The sequence below is a fragment of the Microcebus murinus genome, chromosome 21 (genome assembly GCF_040939455.1).
Source record: "Microcebus murinus isolate Inina chromosome 21, M.murinus_Inina_mat1.0, whole genome shotgun sequence".
Classification (NCBI taxonomy): Eukaryota; Metazoa; Chordata; class Mammalia; order Primates; family Cheirogaleidae; genus Microcebus; species Microcebus murinus.
In genome coordinates, this window is record NC_134124.1 from 3,445,225 (window position 1) to 3,469,399 (window position 24,175).

A 24,175-nucleotide genomic window follows, 5' to 3' on the forward strand; every position below is an offset into this window, starting at 1 on the left:
TAGCATAAGCTCAGCATTATAGTGACAACATATTACAAGACTGCAGTTATCTATCCATCCACCAAGTCACATTATAGTTCTTGCTTCACTCCAGGAGCTAGTGTGTTGTGACAGCTGTAAACAAATCAGAGTTATAACGCCACTTAGGGAGCTGCAGCTTAAAGAGATGATTCTGTGAATACTTGGAAAAATATAAAAATTGCAAAGCAATACCTACTTTGCATATTAAGAGATTTATAAAGGTGAGCTAATAAAATAAAACAGGCACTTCAAAAGAGATAACTTGCTGCCACAATGTAAGAATCAGAATTTGTTTGAGGGGAACATCCTTAGCCCGTAAGGACATTAGGGAGAAAGTAATAAGCTGGCCAGGTGCAGTGGCTCACACCTGTAATCCTAGCACTTTGGGGAGCCGAGGCGGGAGAACTGGCTTGAAGCTGGGAGTTTGAGACCAGCTTAAGCAAGACCTCCATCTCTACAAAAAAAAAAGTTAGCTAGGCATGGTGGCATGCACCTATAATCCCAGCTACTTGGGAGGCTGAGCCAGGTGGATTGCTAGAGCCCAGGAGTTTGAAGTTGCAGTGAGCTACAATGATGCCATGGCACTCTAGCCCAGGCAACAGAGTAAGACCCTATCTCAAAAAAAAAAAAAAAAAAAAAAAAGGGAGAGATGGAGGAAGAAAGGCTGACATTCAGAAAGGGTTTGGTTTACTTTTAGATAACAAGCCAATGAAAAGCTGAGAAACCAAAGGATTGTCACAGGAGTCTTTGTCACTAAAAAGCAACACACTGCAGGCAACAGCTGTGCATTTTCCATGCATACAGAAGAAATTGACAGAAGTCCTTCAGTTCTAGCTGGCAATCTTCCCAAATCTGCCTAATCCCTTCTTCCTCTCATTTCCTGGTGAAATAAAGGGCATTTCCTAATTAAGCCCTGAGGTTAATCAAGAAGGGTTTCCTTCCCTCTCCTATATATATAGTTATTAAAGTAAGTCTTGTAATTCATCATGAGTAACCACTTTTCCAAACCAAGAGTATCACTACTTCTCTCGTCCCATGCATTAAAACTACTCTTCTTGGGCCAGGTACGGTGGCTCAACACCTATAATCCTAGCACTCTGGGAGTCTGAGGTGGGAAGACTGCTGGGGCTCAGAAGCTCCAGACCAGCCTGAACAAGAGAAAGACCCCATCTCTACTAAAAATAGAAACATTAGCCAGGCACCGGGGCATGCACCTGTAGTCCCAGCTACTCAGGAGGCTGAGGCAGGAAGATCAACTGAGCCCAGGAGTTTGAGGTTGCAGTGAGCTATGACGACACCACTGCACTCTACCCAGGGTGACAACACAGCAAAGACTGCCTCCAAAACAAAACAAAACCACGGCTCCTATTTTTATTATGCCTTGTACCTGCATTTCACAAGAATCTTTCACTCATGCTTCTTATGCAGAAATTTATGGAGCAGTGCTGCTAAATACAAGTCCTGCCATAAGTGGCCTCTAAGTCTTGGCACAGCTATAAAGCAGACTGCACTAGATCTGTGAAACCATGGTAGCTACTATTTCCAACTTGCCCAAGGCCATGCAGGCACTAAAACTCCAACCTCAAGGTACGACTTCGTGCCACAATATTAGTTTAGAAGAATAGCTAGGAAGAGGGCAGGCAGGAATGAACTTACCACTGAAGATTAAGGTTTGGCTGCTATGGATTATGAGAGATGACCACTCACTACAGATGAGAGCCTGGAAAACTCTTGAGATTCCTAAAGAAATAGTAGACATGTAATAGGGAACAGGGAAAAGAAGGGTGGGGAAAGAATGTTGCAGCCGGCTTGAAAAGGGCTCAACACCATTCCTACGATTTATTTGGGTACGCAATGGCCACAAATGGACTATTTTCTCATGGATGAGCTGTCAGATCTCCACTAGAGTTTAAGATTACCAGGATTCTTTGTTTGTTTTGTTGTTTAAAGACTAGGGTCTATAGAAAGTCAAGAAGAGAACAAAATTTAAACTACTATTGTCTGTCCATTCAATCTTTCTGAAAGATCACAGTATCCTTTAAATATGGGTAGTGATGTTATTTACTCCTATAATTCTAACTACTGTTGAGTGTTATACAGATCAAGAGATAATAACAGGCTCCTAGAAGTATCAGCTTCCTAGAAGCTGATACTTCCTTTACAAATTAAACATGGCATATGCTAGTGATCCTGGACCTACAGTGAAAATTTGTGTTTATCATATTGCTAGGGTTACTTGAAATGGACAAGTTTTCTGCAGAAGTTAATCATTAATTATAGCAGGAATTGGTAGGTGAGACATTCAGCTAGACTGGACTCTGTTATCTTCCTCAACTAAAACCAGGACAAATGGAAAACAAGCTTATTTCCTGAGAGTAAAGGGAATCAAAGATCCACAAGTGGTCACAAGGGTTGGTAAACTCTTTCTATAAAATGTCAGATAGTAAATATTTTAGGCTTTTGGATCAAATACAGTCTCTGCTATATACATTTTTTTTTAAACAACCCTTTAATGTAGCCAGGCAGCGGCACATGCCTATAATCTCAGCTACTCAGGAGGCTGAGGTAGGAAGATGGAGTAAGCCCAGGAGTTCAAGATCCATCCTGGGCAACCAGCAAGATTCCATCTTATTTAAAAAAAAAAAAAAAAAAAAAAAACAACCCTTTAAAACGTAAAAATCATTTTTTTAAACATGCTACAGGCCTGACTAGACTCACACAAATGTTGTAGTTTAGTACCTCTGGTACAGACAACAAATGGGAATTATGTGAAATGATGTGTGAGACTTTATTAAATAAGGTGAATTTGGGACAAATGAGAGGGGAAGTAAAGGCAAACTACTGTCAAGTGATAATCTGAGCGTGAACAGCTCACAGCATACGTGAAGAGAATATAGGTAAGATTACATGTGAATGCAGATGACATTAACTGAGAAAGGAAGGAGAAAAAAAAAGAGCACAAGGAGGGAAAAAGAAAATGTATGAGCCATCTTAAGCACTGGGAAAAAACTTCATTCTATTACAGGGAGGAAGCTAGAAACAAACAATAACGGTGAAGTTCTGTGTTAAGAACTGAAGCACTGGCTCCAGTTAACCACATGAACAATTAGAAGAGACAGAAGTCTATCAGTTGGTTATGCTAGCAGCCTCCAGTGAACCAGGATATGAACTGCCTAAAAGACTTTTCAAGCTAAACAAATGTACGCAAATTTAACCCATTTATTAAGTGAAGAGACACATTTAAGTCCACAAAAGCAAACTGTTAACTACCTACTATATAACTTACTTTTTATTGAAAGAATCTTGCATTCATGATGGATATTTTCTGAATTTTGCCACATATTTTAATGTTAAAGGTTACTTTTTTACATGCAATAGTGTGTGTTTTCCCCACATAGGAACAATGATAAAAAGATGACATACCACATGGGTTAAGTGTCGTTTTTAATTGAAAAGCTAACAAACTGTCCAGTTACATTTCTCCAAAAGAAAACCACAAACTGGGTAGGTAACTAGGACTCTAGGCAATATATTCAAAGCTAAGAGAATTAAAAATAAAAAAAAGCAAGTCCTCAGATTCAATTAAAGAAGCCCTGCTACTTGGAGGCTAATCAATACCAGTGGTATTCCTTGACTCTAGGAGGCTGGAAGGCATCCTAATAACCCTACTCAGAACATTTCCTTCAAGTAGCCTTACTCCAGTTTCCAATTCATGCATTAAGATAGTATTTTCTTAATTCTATTTCAGAAAATTCTTTGCAAGTTATTTTATGTACAATGCCAACTTTTAAAAGGTCACTAAAGTTAACTGGACAATAAACTAGGCAGAAATCACTTTACAAAAAAAGAGGGAAAGCCCAAAATGCCACTTTCTATATAGAGAACCCACAGTTCAGTTTTATTCAGAGCAAAAAGAAACTTTCGATCATACTAGAAGAAAGTCAACCATAGGTTTGGAATCTGTACTCAAACTACACATGCGATGAGGACAATATTCTGGCTAATACAATGGATTTGCTGCTGCATTTGTCTACTGTTTGTCTAATATTAACAATTATAAACAGAGCAGTGCAACTAGTATTTGAAACAATCCTTACAGTGTTACAGTGTCAGGCACAACATTTCACTTCTCTTCACACCACTGGTTCTCTTTGCGTACCTAGAAGAAGAGACAGCTATAAGGAAGTACCTTGAGTCTTTAAGACTTGTCAATACTACCAATTCATCAATAGCCAGTGAGGTGGGTCAGAAGGAAAACTGGAAAAACAAGAATAAACTTCCTGATTTCCCTCCTTTCCCTTCCCAGATTTTTGTTTTGCCCTGCTGAAAGGACCAAAAAAAGTAAAGGCAATAGCAATTTGCCAAAGTTGGCAGAGCAAATTCAATTAGTTCATTCACAGGATTTCAGTTTGTAGCCATGTCAACAAAATCATTCTGATCTGTTCGTTCATTTCCTCCCCATTCACTAAGTTCCTCTGACGTATCCTAGTATACACTTCTCCATAGAACCGCGTTTCTGAGGTCAAATAGCTATGATCTACACAAAATGTCCCAGGTGCCAAAACTAGTAACTACTAATAAATTAATATAAAAGAGTTCCTTTGGTTGAAAATTAATTGTTCTTATGCTTATAAAAAAGCAGAATCATCTAAGTGTTTAGACTTAGAGACAGGCCAATCAGAGTATGTCTGAGACACAGATATTATCCCTCAAGTATCAAGACTTACTGATATAGGCACCTCTTTTTCTGGCATGTTATAGGTTTCAGTCTCTTAAGAAGCATGTGATCAAGGAACAAATTGTGTGTTTACATACCTGGGCTTCCTCCTCTTCAGTAAAGTCATTTTTGATATTGAAGGTCTTACGAATCTCCTCAGGAGTTTTCCCCTTGATCATATTAGCAACAGTCTTGCACGTAACATCAAGCAAACCTTTGATGTCTAAGTAGTTTGCAGCCTGCAAAGTGACAGCTGTTTTCATTAAAGTATACTTGATGTTTTAAATTAAATCTATATCCAATTAAACTTAATATCTAATATCTAACACAGCTTCTACTAGGGGCTGTTTTTGTGTGTGTATGCAAGCACTACATGTCAGTTCTTGGCAAAAATATTTATCCATGCTTAAAGAGTTCAAACATAACCAGTTATTAATCTCAAAAATGCAGCTTTGGTTCCATTAATTTTCTCTGTTATTTTCTATTTTATTGATTTCTGCTCTAACATTCTCATTCTTCTGCTTACTTTGAGTTTAATTTCATCTTTCACTAGTTTAAGATGGAAATTTATTGGTTTGAAACTTTTCTTCTTTCCTAATATAGGTGTTTAGTGCTATCAATTTCCCTCCAAGTATTGCTTTAGCTGTATCCCACAGACTTTTCATATGTTTTATTTCTATTCAGTTCAAAATACTTTTCTAATTTTTTTTGATTTCTTCATTGATCCATAAGTTATTTGGAAATGTGTTAGTTTTCAAGTATTTTCAGATTTTTTTCAGGTACATTTCTGTTAGTGATTTCTAACTTAATTCCATTGCAGTTAGAGAACACACTTTGTGTAATTTGAATCCTTTTAAATTTGAGATTTGTTTTTACAGGCCAGGACATGTGAAAAGAATGTGTATTCCACTGTCATTACATGTAATGTTCTATAATGTCCATTTAGACAAGCTGGTTGACAGTGTTATTCAAGTCTTCTATATACTTACTGATTTTCTAACTACTTCTTCTACTGATTATTGAGAGGCAGGTGTTGAAATCTAACTATAACTGTGAATCTGTGGATTTCTTTCCCCTTTGAATTCTACTGGGTTTTGTTTCACTTTTTGGAAGTTCTGCTTTGAGACAGATGAATATTTATGATTGTTATGTCTTCTTAATGAATTGACCCCTTTATCATTATAAAACAGCCCTCTTTAACGCAGGTAATATTCTTTGCTCCAAAATCTACTTTAACATAGTCACTTCAGCTTTCTTTTCATCAGCATTAGCATTGTGTATCTTCCTCCATCCTTTAAACCTAGTTGTGTCTTTATATTTAAAGTAGGTTTCTGACAGACAACATAGCCGAGTCTTTTTTAAATGATCTGACAATCTTTGCCTTTTAACTATGGTGTTTAGACTATTTACATTTATTATGATTACTGCTATGTGGATTAACATATAGCATTACATATGAGTTCAGAGTATTAAAAATTCAGTATCAATGAATTTGGCAAATTTAACTCTACAAGAAGTGCAAAAGGCATTGGAAGTGCAAAAGGCATTGGAATAAAACCACTTACACATTAAAAACATACCAGAATAAGTTCAAAAAGTGTTCCTTGGTCAACTTTCAGGAATTCTTGGTCCCAAACAGGGATATCATCTGTTCGCTTTTCTTTGTTCTCATCATCCTCAGGAGGAGGAGGATCATCCTTGTGGTGGGTGCACCACTGAATGACCTACAACAATAAAAGTTCACTCTTCTGTGGCATTTTGTCACAAGGTACTCATTCCACTACTGGGGCAACATTATTCCTACACTGGGATAAGAACTAGCTAGACACTGACTTGAGCAAGTTAATAGCCAAACTTGAAAAATAAAAGTGAAGCTAATATTCAACCCCTCACTGCTAAATTTGACTAGACCAAAAAAAAAAAAGTGAAGCTTAAAGAATCTCTACAGCCCTAGAGGGCAGAAGATTTCATTAGATAAAAGCAAACCATGAACACAGAGAACTGTATCTGATCACATAAAAAGCTTCTGTGCAAACACAAAGTTAGACAAGACAATGACTAGAAGATACCTACAACATGTACAACAATGGATTAGTCTATACGATATAAAATCTTAAAATTCGCTACAGAGAAATGGGTTAATAATATGTACAATTAACAAAAGAAAGCTGTATAAACATGAAGAAATGCTCAACGTCACTAGATGCAAAACACTATAGTCCGAAATCCTACTCTAGATTGCAAAAAAATAAACAAAAAAGAATGTGTTAATACTAAATGTTGGCAATAGTGGGAATGAAACACAAGCTCTTCTACTGGAGAGTGTAAATTGGTATATAAATACTTTGAAAACTATATTAGCACTACCTAGTAAAGCTGTATATGTACATATATTATAACCAAGAAATTTCATCAACCTAGAAATCTCTGCGAGAATCATCTCAGGCTATGAGCCCATGAAACCACTCCTCTAAAAATGCTGGTGACATGCCTGGTGTCTTTGAAGATGGTGAAATAATGGTGAAATAACACAAAGAAATGATTTTTTCAACACTGGTGCTGGCAACTCCTCGAAAAACCCAGGTGGCCATGCCCCAGCGTAAGATTTGTCTGCCAGAGCCGTTTCCCCTTCCGAGCTGGGTTATCAAATCAGTCTGAAGAGGAGGGTGAAAAGTGAAAACTACCCTAGACACTTGCATAAGACTATTCTGCATAGCAACAAGGCAGGAAAAACCTTAAAGTTCCCTTAGTAGGAAAATGAATATGTACATCATAGTTAAAGTTCCAGGAAGCTGACTGACTATATGTATTAACATAAAGACCAAAGTCAATACTGAAAGTGTTAAGTTGCAAAATCTAGATGGTGAGCACATAAGTGCACAATTCTTTCAATTTTTCTGTAAAGTTTAAAATTTTTTCATAGTAAAATGCAGGGGGAATAAACAATATTGACAGAAAATAGAAAAGCCAAGAAATCATATTGCCAGGATGCACGGCAGGACACAGAACCTCACACCTGTAATCCTAGCACTATGGGAGGTCAAGGCAGGAGAATCACTCTAGCTCAAGAGTTCGAGACCAGCCTGAACAAGAGTGAGACCCCTAAAGAGTGAGACCTCGGGAGGGGGGCGAGTATATACATACATAATGAGTGAGATGTGCAGCACCATCTGGGGGATGGTCATGATGGAGACTCAGACTTTTGGGGGGAGGGGGGGGAAATGGGCATTTATTCAAACCTTAAAATCTGTACCCCCATAATATGCCGAAATAAAAAAAAAAAAAAGAGTGAGACCTCTACTAAAAATAGAAAAAATTAGCCAGGCGTGGTAGCTCTCGCCTATACTCCCAGCTAATTTGGAGGCTGAGGCAGGAGAATCCCTTGAGCCCAGGAGTTTGAGGTTGCTGTGAACTAGGCTGATGCCATGGCACTCTAGCCCAGATAACAGAATGAGACTCTGTCTCAAAAAAAAAAAAAAACCAAAAACACATAAAGAACTATTTCAAGAAGGAAAAGTCAAGCAAAAGGAGTTTTAATAAAAGAGCTTTTTAAAAAGTATTTCAGGCTGGGCGCAGTGGCTCATGCCTATAATCCTAGCACTTTGGGAAGCCAAGGTGGGAGGATTGCTTGAGGCCAGGAGTTTGAGACCAACCTGAACAAGAGCAAAACCTTGTCTTTACAAATGAAATAGAAAAATTAGCCAGGTGTGGTGGCGCACACTTGTACTTGGGAGGCTGAGGCAGGAGGATTGCTTGAGCCCAGGAGTTTGAGGTTGTGGTGAGCTATGATGATGCCACTGTACCCTAGCCCAGGAGACAGAGCAAAACTCTGTCTGAAAATAAAAGTATTCCAATTACAAAAGAAAAGAAACAGCAATTAGTAGTATTTTACTATAAAGGCATTTTTAAAACTCTAAAAAGGATATGTAAAAAACTAACTCCAATTATTACTTGGTGGCAGGGGCAGTTTCCGCTCAGATGAGAGACAAGGATGGGAAATTATACTATATACTTTCATAGTTTGGGGATCATGTGATTATTATGCAGAATATGATATATATTTGATGCAAAATAGGATTTAAAAAAGCCTTATTCTTGGAAGTGGCCCTGCATCACCCAGCACATTAACTCCGACCTTTCTACTCCCTTCTTGCATGGTCACTTGCTGTAGCTCCCACATTAACCTCCTCCCTGCCTTTCCTCAAAAGGCAGGGCATGCTCTTCTCTTAGGGTCACTGCACTTGCTCCTAAATCCCAGAATTCTTTTACTCCATATGTCTTTGTTTAAAGAACATCTTCTCAGTAAGGAATCTCCTGATCACGTTTATTTTAAAAATAGCTAACTCTCCACCTACCAATCCCCTTATATTCTCTGTTCCCTTCTTTATTCTCCACAGCTTTTCCATTTGACATCTTTCTTATGCTGTGTTTCCCTAACTCTTTACAATGTAAACTCCATAAGGGCAGATATAACCCCAGCACCTATAAAGTACCTGGCTTTGAATGAATGTAAGCAAAAGTCCTTTTAAAAACATTTCACATTAGTATAAAAGAGAATATTAATTGCAAGACAATACTCAGAAGTCAGAAAGAATGACATCTAACCAGATAAAATAAACTTCTAAATCATAACATAAACTGACATAATATAAGCAAACTGGTAAAAACTTTAAACAACACTTTTTTTTCCCCTGAGACAGTCTTGCTCTGTTGCTGTGGCGTCAGCCTAGCTCATAGCAACCTCAAACTCCTGGGCTCCAGCAATCCTCCTGCTTCAGCCTCCCAAGTAGCTGGGACTACAGGCGTGCACCACCACCTGACTAATTTTTCTATTTTTAGTAAAGATGGGGTCTCTCTCTTGTTCAGGCTGGTCTCAAACTCCCAACCTCAAGCAAACCTCCCACCTCGGCCTCCCAAAGTGCTAGGATTACAGGCGTGAGCCACCATGCCTGGTCTAAGCAACTCTTATAAAAAGCCTATTAGACAATACCACTGAAACTGAACTGTACACTTAAAAATGATGAAGATGACAAATTTTATGTTATGTGTATTTTACCACAAGTTTTTTTAAAAGGCCCTTTAGACTACATGGATGAACCTTGAAAATCTTATGCAAAGTGAAATAAGCACAATAATATTTGCACAAAGGACAAATATTATACAATTCCATGTATGATATACCCAGAATAGCCAAATTCATAGAGACAGAAAGTAGAATAGTGGTTACCAGGGGCTGCTGCGGAGGAAGGGTGTGGGAATGGGGATTTATCATTTCATGGGCAAAGAGTTTTAGTGTGAGATGATGAAAAAGTTCTGAAGATGGTTAGTGGTGATGGTTGCTATGAATGTACTAAATGTCACTGAAAAGATACACTTAACAAAAGTTAAAATAAGTTTTATAATATGTACACACATTTCACCACTATTTTCTTAAGCCCATTAGAAAAATGAGGAAATGAAAAACAGATAATGTGGAAAATATAAATGGCCAGTCATGCACATAAAAAGTTTGGTCTTAGATTCACTTTTTACACAGTTTAGGGAGATTTAAAAAGACTGATAATAGCCAATGTGGTTAGAGTATGGAAAAATATGCAGTGAAGCTGCATCCCATGCAGGAGTCAAGATCTCAAGAGAAAGTGTAAAATGAAACTGCATATTGTCAGTGACCTTTTAAAAATCTCACAGGAAGAAGCCAACCAGAGCTGAACATCCTCATCTCTAAGTCTAGCCAGTTTTTACCCCAGTGTGGAAAAAAGTTGCTGTTTCTTTAGAATGAACATCCAATTGAATAGCTCACTGTGTTAAGGAGCATGTGCCCCAAAACACTAAAATCCTATTTAATGTGGGAACTGTTTGTTTAGACACAAGGTAAGGTGATCAACTAAAAAACAAAACAAAACAAAACAAAAAAACCACAGAAACCTCTCTTATTCTCAAGCTCCCCTCGGGGCACACTGATTCAGAGGACAAATACAAAAACTTTCCTTTTTACTAAGCATCTATTATTGTATTTCAGTAACTTAAATGTACTAATGCAAAAGACTAGACAATTAAAATATTCACAGGGCCTGGTTCAAGAAACTACAACAAATATTTACAGAGTCATAAGCATACCACAGAGTTTAAAAAAAGAGGATGCTATGTATTAACATGGAATGATCACCATTTTCTTACACGAAAAAATAAAGAAGAAAAAAGAAAACATACAGGTGTATAGTAAGAATGGGGGAAAAAAAAAAAAAAAAAAAAGAATGGGGAGGGAACTTATTTGTTAACATCCACATTACAAAATACTGAAAGGACAAATGTTACCTGACACAGGGGGATCACAGTAGATGGGGACAGAAATGGGAACAAAGTGTTATATTCCTTTATCTTGACTTTAGCCATTTCAAAAATATAAATCTAACAAAGGTAGTCATGATTCATTTCCGCCAAGCTCTGAAAAGTGGTGTCTTTATGGAAAGCTATTTAGCAATATCTATCAAAATGTAGGTGTATAAGCCATCCTGTGATCCAGATAATCTACATCTAGATCATATATCCCAGAGAATTACTTGCATAGGTATACCAAGTGTAGAGACCAAATAAATGACAATGGTCAACTGTGGCAAGAGAGCAGACAGAACTTTTTTCTGTATACTACTGTATTATTATGGGATTTTTTGTTTGGTTTCTTTTTTCTTTTTTTCAGAGACAAGGCCTTGCTCTGTCAGCCAGGCTAGATATAGTGTGTCATCATAGCTCACTGCAACCCTGACCTCAGTCCTGAGCTCAAGCAATCCTCCCACCTTAGCCTCCCAAGTATCTGGGACTATAGACATGTGCCACCACACCTGCCTTAATTTTTTGTAGAGACAAAGTCTCACTATGGGCTGGGGCGGTGGCTCATGCCTGTAATCCTAGCAACTCTGGGAGGCCGAGGCAGGAGGATTGCTCAAGGTCAGGAGTTCGAAACCAGCCTGAGCAAGAGCGAGACCCTGTCTCTACTATAAAATTAGAAAGAAATTAATTGGCCAACTAATATATATATAGAAAAAATTAGCCAGGCATGGTGGTGCATGCCTGTAGTCCCAGCTACTTGGGGGGTTAGGCAGCAGGATTGCTTGAGCCCAGGAGTTTGAGGTTGCTGTGAGCTAGGCTGACGCCACAGCACTCACTCTAGCCTGGGCAACAAAGCAAGACTCTGTCTTAAAAAAAAAAAAAAAAAAACAGTCTCACTTATGTTGGCCCAGCTCACACACCTGGCCTCAAGCAATCCTCATGCTATAGTGTCCCAAAGTGCTGGGATTACAGGTGTGAGCCACCACACCCAGCATTACTATATTGTTTAAGAACATTTAGGTATCATTCAAGTATTTAAAAACATTAAAATTTTAAAGTAATTTTAAGCAGTAAGTTCTAATAAAATATAAACTACTGAATTACTTGTATCAACCATTGTTATTATACTTGAAGCAAAATGTACTTACATGATATCAGTTGAAATACTAGTATATATACCCAAATAACATTTATACCAGAGTAAGTTCAAATGTGGTCTGAATCTACTTTCAAGAATTTCTGGTCTTGGCCAGGCATGGTGACTCATGCCTGTAATCCTAGCACTCTGGGAGGCCAAGGCAGGAGGATTGTTTGAGCTCAGGAGTTTGACACTAGCCTGAGCAACAGCGAGACTTTGTCTCTACTAAAAATAGAAAGAAATCAGCTGGACAACTAAAAACATGTAGAAAAAATTAGTCAGGCATAGGGCACATGCCTATAGTCCCAGCTACTTGGAAGGCTGAGGCAGAAAGATTGCTTGAGTCCAGGAGTTTGAGGTTGCTGTGAGCTATGCTGATGCCACAGCACTCTAGCCCTGGCAACAGAGACTCTGTCTCAAAAAAAAAAAAAAAAAAAAAAGAATTTCTAGTCTTAATAAACAAACAAAAAAAGAATTTCTGGTCTTAAAAACGTTATTTACATTTTCCTATTTCATCACGATTGGAAATGTCACATGCTAGATTCAGAACCTGCTCATCTACACGGAGGAACAACAAAAGTATATAAAAACTTAAAAGCTAAGATCATTAAGAAGTCTAAGTGTCCCCACTCTTAAAAAGGAAACCCTAAAGACCTTACCTTTTTTAATATTGCTGCATTAACATTTGGTAGAGGAACTGGGTCATCATCTCCTTCATCATCCATTCCCAAATCTAAAAAAACCAAAACAAAGTTACCATTATTTCCTACTTCCATTATAATACACCAATGAGGCTATCTCTCAAAAAAGTACAGTTGGCCTTCTGTATCCACAGGTTCTGCATCCATAGGTTCAACCAAGGAATGGGAAAAAAAAAAAAAAAGATGGCTGCATCTGTACCAAACATGTAGACTTTTTTCATTATTCTCTAATACAGTATGACAACTATTTACATACCATTTACATAAGTAACCTAGAAATGATTTAAAGTATGAAAGGATGTACACAGGAGATATGCAAATATTATTTGCATTTTATATAAGGGACTTGAGCATACCTGGATTTTGGTATTCACCACCAGGGGGGTGGAGGCAGTCCTGAAACCAATCCCCCATGGATACTGAGGGACAACTGTAATTTGCAAGACATGTTGTCTGAAAGAATATAAGAAGTACTTTACTAAGAACAAGTCTTTCTCTTTTCTTTTTTTTAAGCCAGTCAAATTTAGCACTGGGAGGTTGTATAAAACAGTTCTCTTAAGAGCACATTTAAAATCGGTGGTTCTTAACAACGGGGTCCATGAACCACCTGAAATCATATACAATTATATGAGATGACAAACAGACATACAAAGTTCTTAATTAGGAGGAAAAGTGATTTAATAGTGAGGCTGAATGAGTGGGCAGCCATCTGGAAAAAAAGATGGATCCTTATTCTTACTCTTTATACCAAATTCTCTAGCTAGGACTTTATTTTAAAAAGTGAAACAATGGAAAGTATTACAAGTCATAGAATCTCAATCTATTCAAATTTGAAGCCCAAAGATGTGTATATACACTCAACAGATCATGCAGCCACTGATAAAAACAAGGCAGGCAGTTCCATACATATTGGTATGACTCAAGATTAAAGTTTTTAAAAGCTAGATATAAAAAGATAAATGTTATATGAATAAAAATGGGAATATGCTTATATATATATTTAAAATATCCCCAAAAGGATACATAACAAACTGTTAACAGTATCACATAGGCCGGGCACTCACGCCTGTAATCCTAGCACTCTGGGAGGCCAAGGCAGGAGGATCATTCAAGGTCAGGAGTTCAAAACCAGACTGAGTGAGACCCCGTCTCTATAAAGATTGAAATAAATTGGCCAACTAAAAATATATAGAAAAAGCTGGGCGCGGTGGCTCACGCCTGTAATCCTAGCACTTTGGAAGGCCGAGACAGGCGGATTGCTCAAGGTCAGGAGTTTGAAACCAGCCTGAGCGAGACCCCGTCTCTACCAAAAATAGAAAGAAATTAATTGGCCAACTAAAAATATACATATACAAAAAATTAGCAGGGCATGGTGGCGCATGCCTGTAGTCCCAGCTACTCAGGAGGCTGAGGCAGTAGGATTGCTGAGCCCAGGAGTTTGAGGTTGCTGTGAGCCAGGCTGACGCCACGGCACTCACTCTAGCCTGGGCAACAAAGTGAGACTCTGTCTCAAAAAAAAAAAAAAATATATATATATATATATATATATATATATATATAGAAAAATTAGCCGGGCATGGTGGCGCATGCCTGTCGTCCCAGCTACTGGGCAGGTTGAGGCAGAAAGATTGCTTGAGCCCAGGAGTTGGAGGTTGCTGGAAGCTAGGCTGAGGCCACAGCACTCACACTAGCCTGGGCAACAGAGTGAGACTGTTCCAAAAAAAAAAAAAACAACACAGTATTACGTATAAGGAAATTAAAGAAAAACGTAGGTTGAGGGACACAGTTATGGGGCTGACAATAATCCAGGCACAAGATGGTAGCTTGAACAAGGTTTGGTCCTGAGGAGGAGATAGGAAATGGTCTAATTCTGTAAGCATTTTTAAAAATTTTATTATAAAATTTAAAATTTTATTCTTTGTAGAAACGGGGTCTCAATATGTTGTTCAGGCTGGTCTTGAAATCCCAGCCTCAAGCAATCCTCCAGCCTTTGCCTCCAAAAGTGCTGAGATTACAGGCATGAGCCACCACACCTGGCCTTCTGCATGTATTCTGAAGGGAGAGCCAAAAGAATTTGCCAACAGCAAGGAAGCAGAAAGAGCAGCCAAGGAAGACTCAGGTTTATGGCATGAGAAGGATGGAGCCGCCATCAACTGATAAGGGGAAGGCTATCAGAGGAACTGTTATTTTTAGCAAGAGAGGATCAAGAGCTCTAGTTCATAAATTTAAAGTATTAGAGAGCTAAGGGCAGTTGTATATGTAAGTCTAGAAATCAACTGAAGAGATCAGACCTGTAGGTAAGTTTGGGAATTGGTATATAGATGGCTTATAATGCTGTGAGATTATGACCAACTGAACAAATTGAGTATACATACAGTGAAGAGATCCAAAGATTAAGCTCTGGGGAAATGCAGGCTTTAAAGATGGGAATATAGGGGCTGTGAGTGAGGTAAGTAGTAAGTGAAGTCTCTCAGAAGCCAAGTAAAGAAGGGAATAGGCCGGGCGCGGTGGCTCACGCCTGTAATCCTAGCTCTCTGGGAGGCCGAGGCGGGCGGATTGCTCGAGGTCGGGAGTTCGAAACCAGCCTGAGCAAGAGCGAGACCCCGTCTCTACTATAAATAGAAAGAAACTAATTGGCCAACTAATATATATAGAAAAAATTAGCTGGGCATGGTGGCACATGCCTGTAGTCCCAGCTACTTGGGAGGCTGAGACAGAAGGATAGCTTGAGCCCAGGAGTTTGAGGTTGCTGTGAGCTAGGCTGACGCCACGGCACTCACTCTAGCCTAGGCAACAAAGCAAGACTCTGTCTCAAAAAAAAAAAAAAAAAAAAAGAAGGGAATAATCAAGCATCAAATGCTGTCAAATACGTCTAAATGAAAACTGAAAACAGGCAATGTACTTGAGGACATGGAGTTCACTAAGCTGAACAAGCAGTTCCAGTGGAGTGGTAAAGGCAAGAGTAGATTCAGAAAGAATCCAATTCACGTTATCCTGAATGGATAGATTTCACTCATCTTCCCTCTCCTCCTTGCCACCAATGCCTGTCCCGATGGCATCTCAAGTTAGAGTAAAACAACAATGTCTCATGTGAAGTTCTATTTGGATCAAGTCACTTACGTTTTTTTCTGCACAAGTATGAAATATTTTTAATCAGGCAAGAGAAAGAAGTTATACAATATAAAATATTTGTGTTTGGGAAATTGAGATATTAGATGAAATATAACACAGAAGACCAGCTTGTTCAGACCCAAATGTTATTTGGAAGAAGGCTTAAGTCACATTAAAAGTAAGGCCCTTATGGTTGTAAAGGATTACTTCTCTAGCATTTAAACTAAGGATGTGCAATTTTTTTTGCTTTTAAACTAAACGCCCATGCTCACTTCAGCAGCACATATACTAAAATTGGAACAAATACAGAGAAGATTAGCATGGCCCCTGCACAAGGACACAAAAAAAGAAAAAAATTAAAATAAACTAAATGCCTAAGTAGCAACAGTCATTCCTTTAAGCTATTAGGTTTCAAGGACTTCTAAAGGACACCTGTATCCTGATACCACAACCTGGACCTGAATTAATCAGCTAATCCACCTGTACACATGCCAAGATTCTCACTTCTGATTGTCCTGTGATTAAAAGGTTTCATTGTGTTTTCTAAGTCACATAAAACCCATATCCAGAGATGGAAAACAAGAAAAGCAGTAAGTTGCCAACTTGAAAAGACTCCAGTCCTCAAAAGGCTAGACTCTTATATAAGCCACTAGTACCTAAAACCACTCACCTCTAATCTCCAAAAGCTATGGAGGGAAAGAATCATTTAACTATTGCTATCAGTCTACTTGCTTCAGTCATCAAAGTTGGTGTGGAAAGCCTTCAAGGAGCCTTATGTTCTTAAAATTAGCAAATGCTTCTTTGAAGCGACACTGAACATATTAGTGTGTCAGACACCAAGATAAAATAAAGAACACTTTCATTGCCAAAGCAAGTAATTAGGCAGCAATTTTGGTATCAGTTTCTACATCTTCTAAACAAAGCCTTACTCACCTGCCTTTTAGGGACACTTGGATTGCTTTCACACTCTTTATTAGTGACCATAGTATACTTCTTCATTCAACAGGTACTTGATGAACAGTGACTGTGGGATGTACCAAGGGGTTTACAACTTAATAGAAGTGATCTATGTATGTAAGTTACCAGGATACAGGACTGTGCCACATGATTGGCACCAATTACCAAGAATTGTATATTCAGCTTTTATGAGAAAACAGAAGTCGTCAACTTAGAAAACAGAAGACACTCTCTGCAATTCAGCTTTTGCCTCTACCACACCTAAATATTTTTCGCTAAAAGTCCTCTAACTTATTAACTATGAAATCTTAAGTGACCAGTTCACAGTATACGAATCGGGCAGTCACTCTTGTCACTTGGAAATGACCCTTTTTCCCTTGGCTTCCACTGATGCTCTACTTCTAATTTCTATACTCTTAACACCCCGGCCCCACCCCAACATCATCTTCCATAGAGCTAAACTCCCTTAACTCAACATAAAGAGGTTTTTTGTTTGTTTTGTTTTTATCTCTAGCAGTCTACTATTCAGGGGCCAAGATCCACATGCTCAAATGCCTAGTAGATTGCTACACAGATCTTTTGAAGGAATCTCAAACATAGTTCAAATTCAAAGACATTTTCTTCTCAAACCCACTTTCAGCTCTGTCAACTACAGTATCACAATTCTATCCCATCTGAACTAGAAACCTAAATTTTACTTTTCCCTAATATACCCTATCTACTTCACCTTGGAATGATCTCCCCAAACGTCCTAATTTTACTTAGATTTAAAATATCAACTCCCTAGTACTGCAGTCTCTCCAAAAGCCTGAACACCAGCCTAGATGTTCCAAGAGCACCACTTGGCAAACAACTTTATTATTAATGTGCTAATCACACCATGTGACAGTTTGCCTTGTTTTGTGCCTGGCTCCCTTCCTACTTTACAAATTCTTCAAGGCCAAAGACCATGTCTAACTCAGGATTTTTTCATCAGCATATAGCTAATACGTAGCACATAACTCTTCCCTTCATTTAAGTATTTATAAGCTGCAGATCTTCCCTACATAAAAACTTCTGACATTTGGCCTGGTGCGGTGGCTCACGCCTGTAATCCTAACACTCTGGGAGGCCGAGGAGGGAGCATCACTTGAGCTCAGGAGTTCGAAACCAGCCTGAGTGAGACTCCATCTCTACTAAAATAGAAAAATTGGCCAGGCATTGTGGCATGGGCCTATAGTCCCAGCTACTCGGGAAGCTGAAACAGGAGGATCCCTTGAGCCCAGGAGATTGAGGTTGCAGTGAGCTACAATGATGCCACTGCACAATACTCAGGAGGACAGAGTAAGACTTTGTCTCAAAAACAAAAAACACACAAACTTCTGATATTTAAGTACCAAAGAATACTCTTAGTAAAAGGTTTTTTACCCCATCAATTCTAGACACTGATTTGTACCAACCCACCGGTAATACTAAAGAGATCCACATTAACTTGTAAAAGTTTCAAAGTTTCAAAGCCTGTTTTTTTGCCTCATTTTGTTGTATTGTACATATACTTTGCAGCAGTTTCAGAGGAATGACTAAGTAGACAAAAGAGAAAGCATGTTTAAAAAAAAAAAAACCTACACACCCATCTACAAAGTTTACTCCCTGCACTCAAAGTGCTCTATTTAGCTACTTTATATAGGAAGTTATCTCTTTTCCAAAGGCTTTAGTTTTTGTGATAACTTGTGAATCCAAATATACTTGAAACAGAAATGGACCTTTGAGGCTTAGAAATTATTTATTAATTTATGGTCTTATCCATTTAAAAAGGAAAAAGCTTCACTAATTCAAACAAAGAAAAAAATGGCCTGTATCAGAACAATGCAGGTTATACTTTAATGATAAAAAAAGGAAATTTTATCCCTTTATACTCTGGAATAACTTATAACAGATTGCTGCTCATATAAATTTGATATTAACAAATTATCTCAAATTACACATTTCTTCCCATTTCTTCCCACCCAGGTTTTCTAATAAACTTACCTTCCAACATGGTCTTGATAGTCACAGACTGTTTGGCAATTTCCACATCAACTTCAAATATCTCTCCATCAGAACTCTGCAACTTAATTGAAGGCATCTAAAAAAGGTATATTAAATGCAAAATTTAGAGATATTAGTTCTATGTGACGTTTCATCAAATACAGTCTGTCAGAAGCCTCTAACTTATTAACCATAAAATCCCAAGGACCTATAGTAAATAACCCTACAAAACACTGTTGTAATTAGTTATCACATTGTGTATTTCTACACAATTTTTTTCAAAGTGTAACTACAAGGAATAGAAGCTTTTAAGGACTGCTCCACTGAACTCAATATTGGTATAAATTTAAGAGTTACAGTCTATACTTTTGATGCGAAATATGTCTAAAATCAAACTTATTTGCTTTTTGTCTGCCTTCTGCCTCCCAGTAAATACAGACTACTCCATTTGAATAGTTAATTGCCATAATTAACCACCTGCAAACCTGAGGCAAGTCAACCCAACATAAATAAAGCTACCAAACAAGATAGTAAATTCCCCACAGTGAGACCCTACCAGGCAAAAATTAGTTCAGATCCAAAGAGTAGATTCACGCACGATATGCTCATTTATGTCTGAACCAATGCAAGATCATATATCAAGAGAATAAGATGACTTAAGGATAAGCAATGTCAATAAAATTCCCTAAACCTACTAAGGAGCCTAAATCCCAAAGTCCTTTTTATCTTTCATAACTGTCCAAGTGTACAACTTGGAGATCTTCTGGCAAAATCTCCATAATAACCTATTATTTTCTCCAAAAATATATTAACTCAGATTAATTATGAGTCATTAGGAAAAAGACACCTTATGTAAAAGTTAATTAAGCAAAAATAACTTCAAAAGACTTGAGTTCTGGCAAGGAAAAACAAGTTTTAAAAGTTGTAAGCCAGCAGTCTCTTATTATCTTCAGATTCTTTAAGAAAGAAAACATACAAGAAAAAGACCATAAGGGGGGGGGGCAATACCTATCAAGATTAATTCAAAACCTCATAAAGTTCATATATAGCTTTTAAATGGTCCATGCCTCTGAGGTATTCATAATCCTGTGATGTCACTACTTATTAACTTAAAGCATCTCTGAAGCTTTCTAGGTGTGTTGTATTAAAAAGTCTGTCAATTTCCAAAAAAAAAGTGTAGAATTTGACATTTCAAACATACATTGCACCCATTTTAGGTTCAAAGAGGATCTTAAGATCCACTCCGTAAGTTAAAATGCCCATTTCAGCTTTTCTGAGACAACTGTCCCCATCCTCCTAAGCAGACAAGCTGATAGGAGAAAGGAGAAAAAAAGTAAAGCATGTTTTAAAACAAGCCACTGAAATATCCTGCTCTCACTCATCCATAGTTGGAGAGAATCAGATTTCACTTTTCAGTTCACAAACATGTCTGCTTCTCCATGTTGCTTAGTGCTTGCCAATGATGCAGTTGTCCTGTTCAGTGGAGAAAGGCCCAGAGGAGAGGACCCTCCCTGTGACCAGGCAACAACAAAGGGTATCCCCTAAAGAAAATATTTTAACAGTGAGCCCAACTTTTAATTATACAACATTTAGTGTTCTTTTTATATCACACAGTACTGGAATGAACAGGACAAAATCACAAGTCTAACAATGCAGTTGATAAAATTAAAGCAAGACGACATTTCCTATTTTTTTCAAATAACTCATGATAAACAGCAAGAGGTGCTTAGTCATACTCAAATTCGTTTATTAGGTTACCCTTATGGGAGCTGAGATCTCATTACGTAGCAGGAAGGCAATGGGTTAATCTGTAATTCGATGCACTTTGTAATTCTACACTTAAAAAGACCCTTAGTGACACTAGAATTAAGTGTAAAACGTTTAAGTAATAATAGATGAAGTTTCTTCTTCTATTCTTTAGGCTCCTGTACTTGTAAATTAAATAACTCCTCATGGCTGGCATGAAATGGGTTCCATCGCATTATAAGGGAATAAAAACCCTGCATTTTAAGTGACCCGAAATTCTTGACACCTCTTTTTAGGCTGCACAGTGGAGGAGACTGCCTTGTTCTATGACACAGATACATTCTATTGTGACGCTCTGATGAAATATTCATGCCCCCCCCAACCCAAACCTTAAGTTTCCACTAAAAAATGAACCAAAGTAGGTGAATGCCCCTGTCCCTTTAAAAGCCAGACACCTGAAGTTATACACACACAGACAGGGCTCCTAAAAGTCATGCCACGATGACGATAGTATCTGCTACCACAATAGTTATTCCAGTGACTCCAAGTCGGAGCAAAATAATACATATTTAGGAGGAGCAGGGGACTATCTGCAGAGACTCGCACCAGCAAACTTGGCCTGGACAGGTAGCCAGCGACGCCAGACACAGGGCAGAGAAAAGATGGGAGCCAGGACTCCGGCGGTCACGGACCACCAAGGCCACCCTCCCTCCAGACGACAACAAACGCCGAAACGGACACAGGCCCAGGCTCACGACAGCCAAGGTACCCCCATACAAAGCTCCACCATCACGCCCGTCCTGGTCCCTGCGGCCGCAGGCTTAACGCCGACCGAGGCCCGGGCCGCGGCCTGGGCCTTGCGCCGAGCTCCGCGCCGGCTGACGCTCGCCCCGTGCAGGGAAGGCCCAGCCCGGGGTTCGTAAGGACGCGCGGCCAGAGGCCTCCCGGGCCGGGGGCGGAGCGGGCGACCGGGACGCTCCGGTGCCTCCCGGAGAAAGAACGAGGCCGGCAACGGGCTCCACCGCGCCTGAGGGACGACCAGGCCCAGCTGCCGCCCGCCTCCGCGGGCCCAAACCGCAGTGGCGCCGCCACCCAGCCCGCAGTCCGGGCGCCGCAGCCCCTTCCAGCCCGGTGGACGGCCACTCACGGTGTTCGGTCTCAAAGCACTGGCGGCCGGAGGCTGACGAGAGCCGGGCGGCGTCTGCACGAGAAGAAAAAGGCGGAGGACAAGGCCACTACGGCGGCGCGGCGCGGCGTCGGCCTTTATAGGGGCGGGCGCCGAGGACCCCGCGGCCCGCGGCGTCACACAGCTGGCCGGGCTGGCCGGCGAGATCGCCTGATGGGTGGCCTCGGACGGCGGGGCGGGCCCGGAGCGGACGGGGCGCGGCCGGCCAGGGGAGGGGCTCACGCCTCACAGCCACCCTTGAAAGCGCCGCTTTCTCCTCCGAGCGGGCGCCGGGCCCCGGCTGCGGCACCTCCGTGGCCTGGAAAGGCTTTTCAGGCAGGGGCTGTCCTAGGCTGAGCGAAAGACCCCAGCCCCGGGAGCCTGGAAACAACGGAACGTGGGCTGGGGGTGTGTTTTCCACAGAGCTGACGGCGCCGCCCTGCCCTCCGTCTCCACCGTGACCCCGTGAGGAGGAATCCTGTTAGGTTTTTAACCCCGTTTTACAGTGAAGGGGCGAGTTCAGAACGGTTGGGTGAAACAGGCTTTGAGCCGTACTCCACATTTGCGTGCGCTTAAACCTTATTTCCTCCCATCGGCTTCTGAAGCGGGGACCCCGCGGAGCACGGTTGCCGGGAAACCGAGTCCGGGGACGCGGCTCCCCCCTGGCAGGCATTCCCGTCCCTCCCGTGAACACGCCGAGCCCTTGCCCGGACAGGACCCGCAGCGCGGGCGCCCCCGGGGAGGCTGTGAGGGGGGCGGTGGGTGACGCTGACTCTGAGGGAAGGGGAAGTCTGGACGCCCCAGCCTTGCACTGCTGTGCCCAGGGGACGTCGCCATCCCCTCCCTGGAGACTCGGGCGCCAGGCTCAGCTAACCGGCGCGCACGTGATGGCACTCCTGACACCAGGGAGACAAAAGATGCTTCCACACTGGGCCCCCTGGAGAAACCCGAGCCCCGCAGCTCCTCCGGGCTGGGGCTGGGCAGGGAGGCCAGGTAGCTCCTTGGGTGACCAGGTATTGGTCCACAAGCTGCGGTGTCCAGTGTCTGCCAGGTGCCACAGCTGATGACGGGAGATGGAAGGCCTGCAGCTCTCCTGCTTTTCCTCCGCAGCACGGCCCTGCCCTCCGCAGCCCCAGCTTCGGGCCTCCCAGGGCAGGCTCACGCGAGCCCCTTTGCTCCCCTGCCTGTGGCGCCCACGGTGGCACCTTGTAAACTCGCTGAGCATCCTAGGAGGGACCGTGCAGTACCAGGTCACACAGCTAGCGCCAGGGCCCAGCACAGGGCCTCCTGGCATAAAGTAGGGATGTGTTTTTCCAAATAGGTATGAGAAGTCTCCAATATTAGACTCACCAGGAGATGCTTGCTTTAAAAATGAGAGATGTCATGTACTTGGGTATGCTATTATGTGTCGCATGGTTAGATTCTCTCAGGAAAGATACACACGAAATTGGTTGTCTCAGGGTAAGAGAATTAGGTGGCTGGGGGACTTTTTCACTTGATTTTCACTTTATAAGTTTTTCTACCTTTTGGATATCAATCCACGTGAATGTGTTACATAGTCAAAGTTTTTTTTTTTTGTTTTGTTTTTTATTGCAGTGGTGAGTGCTGGTTCACCCTGTAATCCTAGCACTCGGGGAGACCAAGGTGGGAGGATCGCTTGAGCTGGGAGTTCAAGACCAGCTTGAGCAAGAGTGAGACCCCCTCTCTACAAAAAATAGAAAAATTAACCAGGCATGGTGGCGCATGCCTGTAGTCCCAGCTACTCGGGAGGCTGAGGCAGGAGGATCGCTTGAGCCCAGGAGTTTGAGGTTGCAGTGAGCTATGATGATGCCACTGCACTCTACCCAGGGCAACAGAGCAAGATTCTGTCTCAAAAAAAAATTAGCTCAAGTCAAGAAAAATGCAGATTCTTAGGTCCACTTTCAATCTAATGACTCAAACTCCCTGGGGGCAGATTTTTCTGTCCTTTAAACAAGTTCTCTAGGTGATTCTTAAGCCCAAGCTAAGTTGAGAAACTCTGGAAGTAGGGTCTCAGTGACAAAGCACTGACAAGAAGGAGGCACCATGTTTGTCAGAAGTGACTGGCTTAGCTCCACACTTTCTGGATCTGCCCTGCCTCCCGAAAACCCTCCACTCAGGAGAGCCATGGTAGCTGCAGGACCGTAGGGCAGGCTGGGAATGACTCATCTGCACTTATTTATCCACAGTCACGGCCCCCACAGAGTCCCTTGGCATATGGATATGGGTGTGAGGAGAGGCCGGTGCCTCCAGAGCTGGCACTGAGG

At 40.8% G+C, this 24,175-nt stretch overlaps 1 protein-coding gene and 1 non-coding gene across 2 annotated transcripts; one reads left to right on the top strand and one right to left on the bottom strand.

The window, feature by feature from the left end:
* Positions 1–3,448: 3,448 nt before the first annotated feature.
* Positions 3,449–22,026, bottom strand: SKP1 (S-phase kinase associated protein 1). The gene is made up of 6 exons (XM_012762173.3): positions 21,873–22,026; positions 18,980–19,076; positions 12,863–12,936; positions 6,319–6,462; positions 4,837–4,977; positions 3,449–4,180 (listed from the first exon to the last, which is right to left on the bottom strand). The coding sequence occupies exons 2-6, from the start codon at positions 19,074–19,076 to the stop codon at positions 4,145–4,147; spliced, it is 492 nt and encodes a 163-aa protein (XP_012617627.1). The 5' UTR covers positions 21,873–22,026; the 3' UTR covers positions 3,449–4,144.
* Positions 16,280–16,384, top strand: LOC142863420 (U6 spliceosomal RNA). The gene has a single exon (XR_012914188.1). It is a non-coding gene; the product is annotated as a U6 spliceosomal RNA (small nuclear RNA).
* Positions 22,027–24,175: the final 2,149 nt, after the last annotated feature.

Coding starts and splice junctions, on each gene's coding strand:
- SKP1 (XM_012762173.3), bottom strand. CDS start 19,076: ATGCCTTCAATTAAGTTGCAGAGTTCTGATGGAGAGATATTTGAAGTT. Junction 6,463..12,862: donor ATGCAGCAATATTAAAAAAG/GTAAGGTCTTTA, acceptor TTATTGTTGTAG/GTCATTCAGTGGTGCACCCA. Junction 4,978..6,318: donor CACTTTTTGAACTTATTCTG/GTATGTTTTTAA, acceptor GTCACTTTGCAG/GCTGCAAACTACTTAGACAT.